This window comes from Geotrypetes seraphini, chromosome 4, assembly GCF_902459505.1.
Source record: "Geotrypetes seraphini chromosome 4, aGeoSer1.1, whole genome shotgun sequence".
Lineage (NCBI taxonomy): Eukaryota > Metazoa > Chordata > Amphibia > Gymnophiona > Dermophiidae > Geotrypetes > Geotrypetes seraphini.
In genome coordinates this window covers 304,556,250-304,571,499 of record NC_047087.1, presented here as the reverse complement: position 1 = coordinate 304,571,499, position 15,250 = coordinate 304,556,250, and the positions used below count along the sequence as shown (strand labels likewise).

Genomic DNA, 15,250 nt, shown 5'->3' with positions numbered 1-15,250 from the left:
GTATGGTACTGGCCTACTAAAGGCTTCTTAAAGTAATAGGAATGCTGGGTAGCATTTGCCCTAGAGCTCCATTGGAGATGTACCCACATGTGAGAAACTAAGTCCTGCTTGTCCTCCAAGAAAAATAGATTTATCTTGGAAACAAGCTCCAGCAGGCAGCTTAGTTTTGGATTGCTAACAAGTGCAAACAGGAATAGAGTATGAGTAGAGACCAAATTTAAAGTTTATGCAAACCATGCAAAAAATGAGGCTTTTAAAATATTGCCAGACTTCAAATACGCATGAATTCTATAAGAATTTTGTCAGATTCTTAGGAATACGTGCAGACTGATGCACAGAGATTTCCCATTTTCAATCATACTTGTATTTTAGAAGTGGCCATTAATATTGTGCTAATCTATTACATTTTTATTTGAAAGCTAAACTAGCACTATTATGAAAAATATTATTGTGAAAATTAGCAAAACATTCTCTACAATTCTTTCACTGCAGAGGGAATATTAGTGTCTACGTCGCTCTACGGCATCAATGCTGGTCCTCTACCCAGTCGGGTTTTCCCCAATGAATATGCATGAGATCTATCTGCATGCACTACTTCCACTATATGCAAATAGATCTCATGCATATTCACTGGGTGAATCCTGAAAACCCGACTGGGTTGCGGACCAACACTGAGCACCCCTGGCCAAGTCTTTCCTCCAACTACTCATATATTTAAATTAAGGTGCTACTGCACAACTTGACCCCATATAACCATCACATGGAGAACATGTCAAATAAGAAAAAAGTTTAACTTAGGAGATTTTTAGAAAAAGGAAGCAAGGCTATAATAAAAGCTGCATACTTTTTGTCCCAAAAGTATAAGCATTTTATAAATAACCTGTGACAAATTTTTACTGTGAGCCATCCAGTTAAAAAGACTTTAAAGAAAACAGTAGGAGTGCCTGTGCTATCTGAATAATAATTTGTTGATGCTGTAGAATAAGCATTTTAAAGTCAATTTTGATTTAAAAATATTAGCAAGTGCTAAAAATATATTTGTCTGGGTCAGTACCATGCCTGACAAGTATTATTAGTATGAAAACACATCGGGCCACAAAGTTGTTAAACTGTGGTATCTTTACAATTCTGCAAATTAAAAAAAAAAAAAAAGATATAAAATGAGCAACCTTGATTTTATTGCACTTTGTTTAAAATATTATTAAAAAATACCTGCTTTGAATCTGAAACACTCCTTTATAACATTCCATACCTTATAGTACAAATCCTAAATGCAAAAATGATGCACTTGTGTTTGGGCAATATCTGAACTAGCACTATTTTTTTTAAAATTCCTCACAATGACAAATGTACCAAATGTTTGCACAACGTTTTGGACTATGTGTGATACAGAACTGTTTTTGTCATAAGAGTGTCACACTGCTTCAGGAACTTGCACATTTTGTTGAGTACTGATGCTAATGTAGTAACTTTTCTATTTTTCATTTTGGTCCCAAAAATTACTACCAGCAGAGTATTGCCTGAAATTATTACAGACTAACTCCACAAAGCAACATCGGATAGGCATGCAGGTGAGAATTTAGTAGTCTAGTGCTAGCAATGTGTTAGAGGTAAGATGAGGCCTAACTAAAAGCTGATCTGAATAGCAATCCTTCAGAATATTTGCACTCAATTGTACATAGTCTTTCTTTCTTGTAGGACAATGACATAAAACTCACTTAAATCCAGAAGGTTACATATCAGGCCCTTCTGGAAAGGGCTATGGTATTTACTCAAATATAAACAGACATTTTTGGGCCCAAAAATGAGGAGTCACGGTTTATATTTGAATCTCCCACTTACTGGAATTTTCTTCCTCCATCCCCTACTCCCCGTGGTACTGGCTTCATTTGGCAGTGGCTCCTTCCTTGTTCAGCTGACAGAAGTCAAAAGCTGGGCCAATGCTCATAGGCCTTGTTCTGGCCCAGTGGCGTAGCTTTTGACTGCTGTCAGCTGAACAAGGAAGGAGCACTGCCACCTGGCCAAAGTGTGTGGCGCAGTGGTTAAAGCTACAGCCTCAGCACCTTGAAGTTGTTGGTTCAAACCCATGCTGTTCCTTGAGACCCTCAGCAAGTCACCTAATCCCCCCATTGCCCTAGGTACATTATATAGATTGTGTGCCTGCCAGTACAGACAGGGAAAAATGGTTAAGTAACTGAATAAATTCATGTAAACCGTTCTGAGCTCCCTTGGGAGAACGGTATAGAAAATGGAATAAATAAACACAATGAAGCCATCACCGCCCTGGAGTGTTCCTGCCACAAGCCCTTCCAGCTTCATGGCAGAACCTGCAGCCTGCCTCCAACTACCCTGATTTTACTAGCCCAGCACATAACCGCTAAAGGAAGAAGGAGCTGCTGCCAGTTGAAACCAGTAACCATAGGGAGTAGAGAATGGAGAAGAAAAGCCCATCATCGATTGGGGGAGAGACCTACCATACACTTGAATTAACATCTCCTACCCCTCCCGGTTTATACTTAACAGTTTCTCCCCTTTTTTGTGGGGAAACTTATCTTGGTTTATACTCAAAATGGATTTATATTCGAGTACATACAGTATATTAGTTTTCAGCTAAATAATGGCAATGTGAATTGTTCGAATAATTTGCAGTTAAGTCTTAATTCCAAGGGTAACGTTTCATCAGATTTGCTTCTGAGAAAATTAGAAATTCTTCAGATTAGGGAAGGGCTGGGAGTGAGACAATGTTGAATGCCGTACAACATTCTCTTTTAAATAAACACTAAACAAATTCAAAAATATTAATTCAGAGAGAAGCTATCCCAATGCAATTCATTCATATGGAAGTCAAAAGCATTAAGATCAGTGCAGAGGCTTCGACAGTAGCTAGCACCAGAGAGACAGCTTCCATTTCTATCCAGAGGGGTAGTTTTGAGACAGTTTCTGAAAAGAGAGATTGCAGTTTGAATCCAGTCTGAAATAGACGTGCATCGAAGATCATGGTCCCCTCCCCCTAGTTCAGTCTGCCATGCACTGGTGTGTTCCTATGATGAGAAAAAGAGTTTGACACTGGAACTACAGTAACCTTCATCACTCCCTGTACTCTGCAGGCTGCTATGATCATCAATGTCACTAATGCTGGTGCTGCTGAAACTGTCCACTTCTCCATGGGAGAACTCTGTTCCTTCAACATCCACTTCAATCTCTTCTGCAAACAAGGAAAAGAAAGAGCTTGAATGTTTCAGATTCCTGCATTTTGTTAACATTGAGGCTTAAGTTTAGTGAACCTCCTACCAGTGTTCTCTAGAAAGATGGAAAGAAAAGGAAACAGTCAAGTAATTATTTTAAATCCCAGTTACATAATTATTACAAGGATCACTAAGGGTCAGAGCTATCAGTAAGAGTTACTGTTGAGAAATGTTATTTTACCACCAATTCATGCCTTCTGTCTGGACAAAAGCTTTGGTGATAAAGTGATTTTGCACCTACTGAAAGAAGAAGTAAAAATCCCAAGAAAAGTCCCAGCATGAGGCAACTCATAGTTTCTTCTTTCGACTTACAGAATAGCAGAGGAAAAGGTAAGGGCCCTGGAAAGGATTTTTTTTTCTCTCTTCCGTCAACAGAAGCAAAAACTTCTGCAACTTACAGTATATATGTATGGTTGGGAAACACCACGTCATCAAAGCTGTTGCCCCAGTTACAGATTCTGCTTCTGTCCATACAGAAAGCATGATCTTAGTTATGATTTGGTTCTATGTGCGAGATATCTGCAGCTTGAATCCCTCATGAAAGAAGTGGAAGAACTGAGAGAGGAGGTGGAAAGACTGAGAAGCATCCATAATGAAAAATACATCAATGAAATGCTTCATGAGGCATCAAAGATCTCCCACACAGGGAAAGCAGAAGCATTTTTGATGTATACAGCTTTTCAAGTTTAAGTCACTAAGGGGCTCATAATCGAAACAGAAAAACATCTAAAAACCGGCCTAAATCTGCACTTGGATGATCTAAAAGAGAAGTCCCAAAACGGACTTAGATTTCTTTTGATTATGCCCCTCCACGAAATTAAAGGAATATTTTTTTGCCGGTGATTTAAGAAAAGACAGCACAAAACTTCTTCTTTTTTAATTTGTACTTGATCTTGTACAGAATGTAAAGTTACTTACCTGTAACGAGGGTTCTCCATAGACAGCAGGAGAATGCAGCAACACTTGTTGGGAGAGTGTGGCGCAGTGGTTAGAGCTGCAGCCTCAGCACTCTGAGATTATGGGTTCAAACCCACACTACTATGACCCTGGGCATTGCCCCAGGTACATTAGATAATGAGCCCACCGGGACAGGGAAAAACACTTAAGTACCTGAATAAATTAATGTAAACCATTCTGAGCTCCCTTGTGAGAACGGTATAGAAAATTGAATAAATAAATAAGTCCTCAGATTGATCCTGTGTGTCGGTGCTCTCCCTAGCAATAGTATGCTTTTGGCTTACTGAATATGTGCAGGGACTCCCACCTTCGGTGGCTCCTTCTCATGATACTCAGTTTGTCTCTAGCTGAAAAATATATATATAAATCTTAGAGAGGAGGGTAAGTGTGGCTGCATTCCCCTGCAGTCTAAGAAGAACCCCTGTTATAGGTAAGCAACTTCACTTTCTCTGGAAACAAGCAGGGGAAATGCAGGCACACTTGGTGGTGAGTCCCTAGCTACTCCCTGTAAAATGGTTGAAAATGCACGTCCAGTGCTGTGTTTTGGACGACAGAGGAAAGATTGGTAGAAGTGTGAACTGAGGACTAGGATGCTCTGTATCAGGGTCTAATGAAGGCAGGCTACCGAAGAAGCTGTTGAAACAGTAAAGCCATTTGGAAATGACAGTGGAATCTGCTTCTTATGTTTTCTGGTTTTGTTTTATCAGGCCATTGCCTGTTGATCCAAGTGCAGTTATTTCTTGCATTAGGGTACATAGAGGAATTTATTTTGTCTTCTTTGCAATAGTTTTATTTGTTGCCCTTTGATTTGGCTGTGATGCGATTATCATAAGCTCCAAAGTTGGCATCTGGCCTGTACAACCTATTGAGTTTCTAGTGCCTGCTAATAGCACACATCTATGCAACTGAGAGCTATTTGGCCATTTCAACATGTGGCTTCCTGCTTCTTTTTTTTTGAAAAAAGGGAACCTGCAAAAACAGCATACACAGGTGACTGCCTGACTGCCTTCCCAGTTAGAAAAGATTGCAACTCCATCAGTGCCAAGTGAATGGCTCTCAGTTGCAGATGATTTATGGACCACTTACTCTCTGATGGGGACAGCTTGTCCTAGAGCGGACCCCCCAGCCGCTCAGGCTGGCATCGATCATGAGGATCGCCCAAGAGATGATTCCGAGAGGCATGCCCCACGATTAGGCATTCCCCTGGAGCCATCAACGTAAGCTGCGTTTTGCCACCAAAAGATCAGGGAAGCTGCGTCTGAAGAGAGTGCCATTGCAGGGACCACCTGGAGAGAAGAGAATCCAGGAGTGGCCACATATGAATTCATGACCGGGGAACAACTACCAGGGAGGTTGCTATTGAGCCCAACACCCGAAGTAATGCCAGGCTGTAGGGCTCGGTAAAGCCAGGATCTCTAAGATCTGCTTCCTGAGATTCTGTTTGCATGGCTTGGGAAGAAAGACAAGTGCCATGTTGAAGTGGACTCCCAGATATTACAAGTACTGAGTCAGTTGTAGTTGACTTTTTCAGAAGCTGACTATCCAGCTAAGTCTCTGAAGGAGATTCATTACCTACTGTACAGCATGCATGCCATTTCATTGTGAGGGGGCCCTGATCAGCCAATCGTCCAGACAAGGATGCACCTGGATGACCATCCTCCATAGGTGAGATGCTACAACCATCACCTTGATAAAGGTGCATGGAGCTGTGACCAAAGCGAAAGGGAGCACCACAAAGTGGAAGTGTTACTGGAGGATGTGGAATCTTAGATATTTTCTGTGATCCAGAAAGATGGGAATGTGAAGATATGTCTCCATTAAATCCAGAAAGGCTAGGAATCCCCCTGGAGCCACCACCGCTATGACTGAGCAGACTGTCTCCATGCGAAAGCGGGGGGAATTTTAGTGCCTCATTTACTGACTTCAAGTCCAGGATGGGCTTCCAAACTTCTGTGCCCTTCTTGGGCACTATGAAGTATACAAAGTGTCTGCCAGAACCCAATTCTTCTTCGGGAATTGGTTCTGTAGCATGAACATCCAAGAGTCATTGTACCGTCGCTTGGATCCTGGCCTCTTCCTAGCAATCCAGCTGGGGAGTCAAGGAACAGACAGCCATCACCCTGGCATCATTGTGGCTTTTTGGTGTGCTGGTGCCTGTAAAATTAGCAATAAGGATCTAGAAGACTCCCTCTCTTGTATACTATTCTATGTTCCACCAAAAAGCTGGCCAAAAGCTAGAGAGGACTTCTGTGAATTCGTCCTACACAACTCAATCACCTCATCGCATAATCTAATTGCAGGAGACATAAACTTACGATCTACATAAAATAGACAACCCAGAAGCGAAAGACTTTAAAAACTTTCTTTCTTTACTCAATTACAATCTCCCTTCACCCACTCAAACACATGAAAAGGGCCATCATTTAGATGTGGTTGCGATGTCCGTAAAGGAGATTATAACCCCTCCCATCTCTCTCTCGGATGGTACTTAGTGTCATGATATCTGGTCTGACCATTTCACTTATTATTTCAATCTAATCTGGACTCGGCTAAAATCTAAGACACACCCATGGACAAAAAGAGAACACCTCACAAGGGGACATATCAACCCAGAGGAATATTGGTCACAATATGACCAACAAGCGAAGATAGAAGAAGGAGTTGACTTCTATGATCACTAGACGATAACTAGCACATCATTTTAGATAAAATTGCCCCGAAATGAAATAGTAAAAGCTGCTCAAATAAATACAACAAATGGTTTGACATCAAACTCCTAACAATGAAACAATCAGTAAGACTATTAGAAAGAATCTGGAAAAAAACGGGAAAACTGTCAGACCAAAACAACTGGAGATCCAACATAAAACAACAAATAAAAGAAAAACATAAAACGTTCTACTCATCCCAAATTAACTCATCTAATACTAATTCAAAAGGAACCAACACAAAAGAACTGTTCAACAAAGTTACAAATTTATTTGACACCACACGCTACACTCAACCCATGCATAACATCAAGCTGCCCTCAGCAAATGATCTATCACAACATTTCGATTCAAAAATCAAAAACCTAAGAAATAACTACTCAACAATTGTTGCATATGAACATCAATCCATTTTAAATACACAGAAATGAAATACCAGCGGATATGATCTGGAGCTCCTTCCATAAGTTACAATGGAATAACTACATCAAGCTATATAACAAATACTCAAAATCATACTGTGTCCTGGACTCTTGCCCCCCAGAAATTATGAAAGCAGCTCCATTAGACTTTAAATTATCTCTACTGAATTATCTAACCAATAACCTTAACAATGGAAAATTCCTCACTAACAATGGGCATATTATAATAACTCCAATCCCCAAAAATCGTAAAGAGTCATCAACAACAGTAACCAACTATAGACCAGTAGCATCTATTCCATTCATGGTAAAAATTATGGAAGGATTGGTACACACCCAGCTAATGGAATATCTCGGCCAATTCTCTATTCTGTATGAAACTCAATCTGGTTTTAGGCCTATGTTTAGCACTGAGACAGTAATTGTGGCTATCCTGGACAATTTGCGCTACCTATTCAGTAAGGGCCTCAACGCCCTAATCATGCAATTTGACATGAGCTCTGCCTTCGACCTGGTGGACCATGGTAAACTGTTACAATGCCTAGACGCCATCAGAATCAGAAGAGATGTACTGAACTGGTTTCGAGGTTTCCTTATATCACGCACCTACCAAGTCCGCTTTAATCACGATCTCTCTGACTCCTGGAGCAATCCATCTGGCGTGCCACAGGGATCACCACTATCCCCTTTGCTCTTCAACGTTTACATGTCCTCACTGGGTGCGCAATTGTCCCAGCTGGGGATAAAACTATATAGCTACGCTGACGACTTCACAATAATTATCCCATTCACTAACTCTGTCTCAGAAGTCACCCCCAAAGCAACAGAAGCAATGGATGACTGAATTCAGATTAAAATTAAACTCAGAGAAAACAAACTTTTTCATAGCATTGCCACACCTACTTGACACAAAATTACCATTGTGTATCAATAACCTTAGCTATCCCATTCAATCCACTATGAAGGTACTAGGAGTAACACTGGACCAGAGCCTGACCATGAAAGACCACTTAGACTCCTTGATTAGAAAAATCTTTCTCACCCTCTGGAAGCTTCGGTCCATCAGAGCTTACTTCGATGTCTCATCATTTCGAATTCTGGTACAATCCCTTATACTGAGTCAACTCGATTATTGTAACATCGCCTACTTGGCACTCCCCCAGAAGAATATATGGCGATTGCAACTGGTACAAAATGCAGCGGTTAGACTACTTTGTGGACTGACGAAGTTCGACCACATAACACCTTCCTATCGACTTCTACACTGGCTACCGATGGAGGCACATGTGAAATTCAAGTTTGGTTGTTTTTGCTTCAAGGTACTTTATGGCTTAGCCCCTAAATATATAACAGACCTTTTCTCTTTCTCAACCAACAAACATAGGCGAAACTCACACCCGAACTTTGTTTCCCCACCGGTCAGAGGCTGTAAATTTAAAAGTCATCACCAACATCTTTTCTCACATCAAGCAGCTCTGTGGGGTAAAGACCTAGAACAATTACTCGTGCCTACTACCTATAAACACATCTGTTCCTGAAATACTTAGGAAACCAACCTATACAATCCTAGCCCTCAACAAATGATCTCTAGAACTGTCAATCACCAAGTCTATACTTTGTTGATTCCACTCTATCTGTAACTTCTTTAATCACTGTAAACCGCATAGAACTTCACGGTCCTGCGGTATATAAAAAAACCTGTTATTTATTGTTATTATTAAATCTGTGTCCGGACTCTTGGAAGGACCTCTGAGAAGAGTAACCAGAGGAAAACTGGCAGGATCTCTTAGAGGTACGAAAACTGCTTCTGCCACTCTTGGCGGAACGAAGGCCCCTTCTGTCTGGGAGAGATTTGGGATGGCGATCTGCCATGCTGGCCATGAGGTTGTATAAATCTTTGCCAAAAAGCATCTGCTCTTTAAAGGGTAATCTGCTGAAAGTGGCCTTATAAAATTCATAACTGAGTTCCAATGCCTGCTGGAATAAAAATGCTTTCCAAGCCTTCTTGAACTTGGGCAAAGAGGTTTCCAGTTTCAGCAACTGTAGAAGTGAATTCCACAATTCTGGACCAACACAAAAAAGCTGCTTTTCTTGTGCAATTTAATTTTGCCTCATGTAATTTCCAAAATGTGTTCTTGACTCAAACACAATAACTTAGTTGGACTATAAGATTTCAACAACCTAAAAGGTGTTATCAGAACCCCTGTAAGTGAAGTTTTAAAAACTATTAAGATCAACTTGAGTCGCACCTGATAATAAACAGGTAGCCAGTGCTTTTCAGGGAATAATATGAGCTTGTTTGCTTTTTCTGGTAACTAATTTAATAGTCACATTTTGAAGCATTTGAAGTTTTTAAAGATTTTTCTTAGTGGAACCTATTAATAAAGAATTTGAATAATCAATTTTATCCATAAATAATGAATGAACTAAAGTAAGAAAAGCACAGTTACTTACCGCAGGGGGCCCAATACGTTGATCGCGATCGACCGGTCGATTGCTCAGGCAACCCCAGTCAATCGCAGAGCTGGGTTCCCTTCCCTTCTGTTTTTTCCCCCCCTCGTGACTGGCCCACCTCTTGAAGAACGCAGACCAATCAAAAGTCAGCACGTTCAGTCCCCGCCTCCCTCCAGGACCCCCAGGCTGCCGCTGCTGGTGGAGGAGGAAGAGGAGTCCTTGGCGCAGAGCAGGCGGCACAGGGGCGTAACGCGCTCTTGTCCTTCTGGCGGTGGACGTGCTTGAAGGAGCGGGGAAGGGAGTCGGGTTTAGGTAGCAATCGGGAGGGGTGCTGGTCATGGAGCTGCTGGCTGGGGACATGTTGATGTAGTCCGCACAGGGCAGCTTGCCCTCGTTGCTCTCCAAACAGTTTGGAGTTGGCCCCGTTGGTCCACATCTTGCTGTAGTTGTTGGGTGAGCAGCTGCCGCTAGGTGACATCCGGCTTTCTCCCCGGCCTCCCGGTATTTTAGCAATCCTTGCAGGTTGCCATAGGCCTCAGGAGCTGTCTTCCCTCTGCCGCGGTCCCGCCCCTCCTCTGAGTCAGAGGCAGGATCGGGGAAAAGGGAAGACAGCTCCTGAGGCCTATGGCAACCTACAAGGATTGCTAAAGTACCAGCAATCCTCTCTGTAGGCTGCTCGCTGCAGGAATTAGGTAAATGGATGTGGGAGGGCAGGGAGGAACACGCAGGCCTTCCGGGGGTGGGTGGGGGGGAGGGGTCAGGGGCAGGCCTTCAAGGGGTAGTGCAGGCCTTCAGGGGTAAATGTGCAGGCCTTTCGGGGGGTGCAGACCTTCAGGGGGACAGGCAGGCCTTCAAGGGGTGGGGTGCAAGCTTTTGGGGCCCTGGTGTAGAAATAGACGGATGGAGGGAAGGAAGGGGGTTCAAAGAGACGTGCATATGCCGGACTTTGGGGGGAAGAAATAATGGGTCTATAAACAGAGGAGTGGGAGAGAGATGGTGGATTTAGGGAGGGAAGGAACAGAAAGGGAGAGAAGTTGGACACAAGGGATGGTGTGGAGGGGGGGAAAGAGATACTGAATAGGAGAGTAGTTGGGAAAAGAAAGGGAGAGATGGTGGACCCTGGAGTGGTGGGGAAGGAGGGAGAGATGCTCGATGAAAGGGTAGTTGAGAAGGGTGGATCTGTGGATGGAGATGAAAAAAGGAAAAGATGCCAGACTTACAGGGGAGGAAAGGGAAATGGAAGGGGAGGACATAGATAGAAGATGGATGGTTAGCACAGAGAAAGAAAAAAAAAAATAAAAAAGAAGGTTATCAGAAGACAACCAGAGCCTGGGACCACACTTTCAGAGCTTCCTGGCAGAGGGAGGCCGATCCCGACCCTCCCTGCTTATTGATATAGTACATGGCGACTTGGTTGTCTGTGCGAATGAGGACCACACGGTCGCGAAGTAGATGTTGAAAAGCATTGAGAGCACTGAAAATCGCCCTGAGTTCCAGGAGATTGCTCGTAATCCAAAATGCTCGTTTATCAAAGCGAGTTTCCCCATAGGAAATAATGGAAACTTGCTTTGATGTGTTCCCCCCCCCACGAGAACCGGCATTGCTCCCCCTGAAGGCCCCCCCCCTGTGATCCGCCCCCCCCCCCACGTGATTGGGCACCCCCCGCCACGATCCAGCACCCCCCCCCCGCCACGATCCGCTACTCCCCCGACGCTTCTTACCCTCATCTGGGCACCGGCATGTCCTGTGCTTGGTGCCGGTGCCCAAAGAACAGCCTCCTCTTCTGCTAGGCCTTGAGCATCTGAGCATGCCCAAGGCCTGCGAGTTCACGTTCAAATGGAGCCTTCATCAGTTGAGCAAGGACAACATTGAGGTCCCAAACCACAGGAGGCGGTTTGAGAGGAGGTTTGACATTGAAAAGTCCTTTCATTAATCTGGAAACCACCGGATGAGCAGAGAGGGGTTTCCCTTCGATAGGCTGATGAAAAGCTGCAATTGCACCGAGATGGACTCGGATCGTTGTAGACTTGAGGCCAGAAGTCAATAAGGGCAAAAGATAATCCAAAACAGAAGATAAGGAGGAATGTTGGGGCTCCTTATCATGAGAAAAGCACCACGTAGAAAATCTAGTCCATTGTTGGTGATAGCATTGTCTAGTGGTAGGTTTCCTAGAAGCCTCCAAAATGTCCAGGAAAAGAATGGGATTGTACAAGAATGAAGAGTTGTGGCAGAGAAGGGAAGAAAGATTGTTTTGGAACTATACATTTCAAGAGTAGAAAAATCTAGCCTTCTGTATGTAACATTAATTGTGAATATACAAACTAATAGTGAGTTATGGTTCAGCCATAATTCAGAATTCTTGTTGTTCATATATTTCTTTCTACTACAATTTTAATAATGTAAGTAATGAAACTCAGTTTTATTAGCAATGTATACTACTATTATCAGAGTTCAAAACAAAAATATGAAACTCAGGCAATGCAAGAATTTCAAAATGAAAAAAGCCTTACCTCGCTCAGAATCAGACCGATCAGAAGAAGTGGCCGATCCTATGCTATCCATTCGTATTCGTTCTATCTCCTGAGTACTTTGCAACTGTTCCAGTCTTCTCTTTAAAAATCTCTGTTCTCGTTCCAGGTTCTCAAGCTGGTGCTGACCTTTTCTATCAACCTCTTCAAGTTTCTGAAACAGAAAAAATAGTATCTGCAGTGAAAAGTAGAATAATATGCTAACTGACAGCACTTCTTAGAATAACTGGGTCTGGATGTATAAGAAAGGAAAAGAAAAGTAGGAAGCAGTGATGATGCTGTGATAGTTCTTTGCATTATGAATTGTTGAAATAAAATTAAAGTTTAAAAAAATTCTGCAAAATAATTCACATTGAGGGGCATAATCGAAAGGGACGTCTAAGTCTGTTTACGTCCATCTCGCATGTCATCCAAAGTAAAAAAACAGCTTAAGACACATTTTCGAAAGATACGTCTAACTTTTTTTTTCATTTTGAAAATCGTCTAATTATACAGCCTGCCAATCTGATCATCCAAGCCACTAAATAGTCTATCTTTATACCACATTTCCATCTAACTTTCCGTCCAAGTCCAAAACGCCTTGAACAAGCCCTGTTGGACGTGGGTGGGGTCTGCAAAGTGATGGACTGCACACCCAGACATGCCACCTAAAAAGTGGAGTATCTTACAGGGCACTGCTGTGAACTTCACAAAAAGGGTGCCATGTCTTCTCCTTCCTACAGCTCCCTTATAGGTCATGATGAGCCCCCCAAACCACCTCCAGCATCCCCTAGACCCACTTATCTACCACCCCAATAACCCTTATGGCTGCAGGAGCCACTTATATTCCAGTACAAAAAGATTTTGGGGTGTATAGGGGAGTGCACATGTTTAAGGATCAATGCAGTGATTGCAGGGGCTTATAGGCATGGGTCCTCCTCTCCATGAGTCCCTAACCCACCCCCAAGACGACTTAAGCTGCCTCTGGGCTGGATGACTAGGCTTTCCTATGCCAGGCGGCCAGGTGATGATGGTCTGGAGGCTGAATTTTAAAGTTATGATTAAAATTTTATGGGGGTGGGGGGTTGGTGATCACTGGGGTAGTGTGTGGGGGTCTGTTTTATGTGTTTGCAGTGCTTATCTGGTGAGTTTAGGTGGGTTTTTGTGACTTAGACCATGTTTTACATGGTCTAAGTCACAACGTCCAAGTTCCATCTAGACTCTGTTGTAAAACTTTCCGTTATAAATGCTGTACGACTTAAGTCTAAGCTGGCCCACGTCCCGCCCAACTCCCACCCTCGACACGCCTCCTGAAACGCCCCGTTTAGCTTTGGTCATTCAGCGGCACTATGAAGGCCTACTAGGTCATTTAGAAATACGTCCAAAACCCATTTTTTATTAACGGCATTTGGACGTTTTTGAGAAATGTTCGTCCAAGTGCTGACTTAGGCCGGTTTTTGGACGTTTTTCTCTTTCGATTATGAGCCCCATTATGTTCAAATAAAGCACAGTTACTTAACCTGTAACAGATGTTATCCGAGGACAACAGGCAGATATTCTCACATGTGAATATTGTTATCCACAGAGCCCGGCAGGGACAATGCAAACGTGTACTGTTACTTTAAACTTTTTGAAACTCTTGAGACTGCCTGTACCGTGCATATGCTGGTGCCTTCCCGCCTGACGTCGGCTTGCATGACCATCAGTTAAGTAAGAAAGCTAAGAAGCCAACTAGGGGAGGTGGGAGGGTTGTGCAGGCAGTATATTCTCACATGTGGGACTCCCTAGCTGAAACCCAAAAGGGGTGGAGGGAAGTTGGCATCTATGTCACCTATAGGAGTGTATTGGAGATGAGCTACTGAAGTCGCCATTGCTCTAATTTTATGTGCTGTGGCACAACCTTCCAGTGTCAGCTCAGCCCAGTATAACAGAAGGAGATAGTCTGCAAGCCATATAGAGATGGTTCTCTCAGTGACAGGAACTCCAAGCTTGTTTGAATTAAATGAGAGGAACAGTTGAGTGGAAGTTTTCTGCGTAAATGTGAACCCAAAAAAGGGTTGAAGCTTGGAATGGTCCGAAGGCCCAAAAAATGAAAATGGGAATAAAAAAAACTATGAAAACAAAACAATGAATACAATACAATACAGTGTCTTATATACCGCAATTATCTGCAAGGAATCTATGCAGTTTACAATAAGATTTAGATCAAGTTCTAGAGGTTGCATTGTTAGAAGGAAGAGGAGGTTGTTAGATGGAAGATGTGAAGGATAAGAGAGTTGTTATAGAGAAAAGAAACACGTCTTAAGTTTCTTCTGGAAATCAAGGTAAGTGGTGGGTTGTCTTAGGTATATTGGCAGTTTGTTCCAAGTGAGGTCCTTGGTATTCAAAGGTAGCTTCCAACAACTTCTTTCACCAAACTTGTTGAGGTAATGGGAAGGATAGCTTGAAAAAAGAGTGTGGAACTTTAATATCAGAAGTTAGTCTGAGTTTTCTCCATAGAAAGCCTACAAAGCTACTGTATCTTGTATTGGATTTGTTTTTTAATCGGCAGCTAGTGCAGTTGTTCCAATAGTGGATTTGCCCTCTTGTATCAATTCCTTTTGAGAATTAACATTGTGGGCATTCTTTGTAGTAGTTGTAGTCTCTTTTGTTCTTTTTCTGTAATGCCACAATATAGTGAATTACAATATTCCAAGTATGGTATTAGGACAAATTGTGCTACTGTCTTGAAACTGGTCTGGGTCAGGACTGGTCTAATTGCCCTCAGTTGTCTCATCTTAAAGAATTTTTTCACTAGATAAGTGATATATGTGTTAAAAGTTAAATATGAATCTAGTGTAACTCCCAATACTTTGGAGGAGTTGTCTAGCTTTAGTCCCTCCTGCGGACAGTTCGAATTCTGTGCTAGGTAGAGAGTTATAGTTTCTGAACCATGATATTCTTGTTTTTGATTTATT

General features: G+C 42.5%; 1 protein-coding gene across 2 annotated transcripts in view; it reads right to left on the bottom strand.

The window, feature by feature from the left end:
- Window positions 1-1,142: 1,142 nt before the first annotated feature.
- MXI1 (MAX interactor 1, dimerization protein) overlaps window positions 1,143-15,250 on the bottom strand; it is a 127,088-nt gene continuing 112,980 nt past the window's right edge. The window contains exons 5-6 of one of the 2 annotated variants that reach the window (XM_033942124.1): window positions 12,297-12,468; window positions 1,143-3,205 (exon numbers count right to left, since the gene is read on the bottom strand). In XM_033942124.1, coding sequence (XP_033798015.1) covers window positions 3,042-3,205; window positions 12,297-12,468 — 336 coding nt within the window. In that variant the 3' untranslated portion in view covers window positions 1,143-3,041. The remainder of the gene's footprint in view (window positions 3,206-12,296; window positions 12,469-15,250) is intronic. The other variant, XM_033942125.1, reaches the window with a different exon arrangement.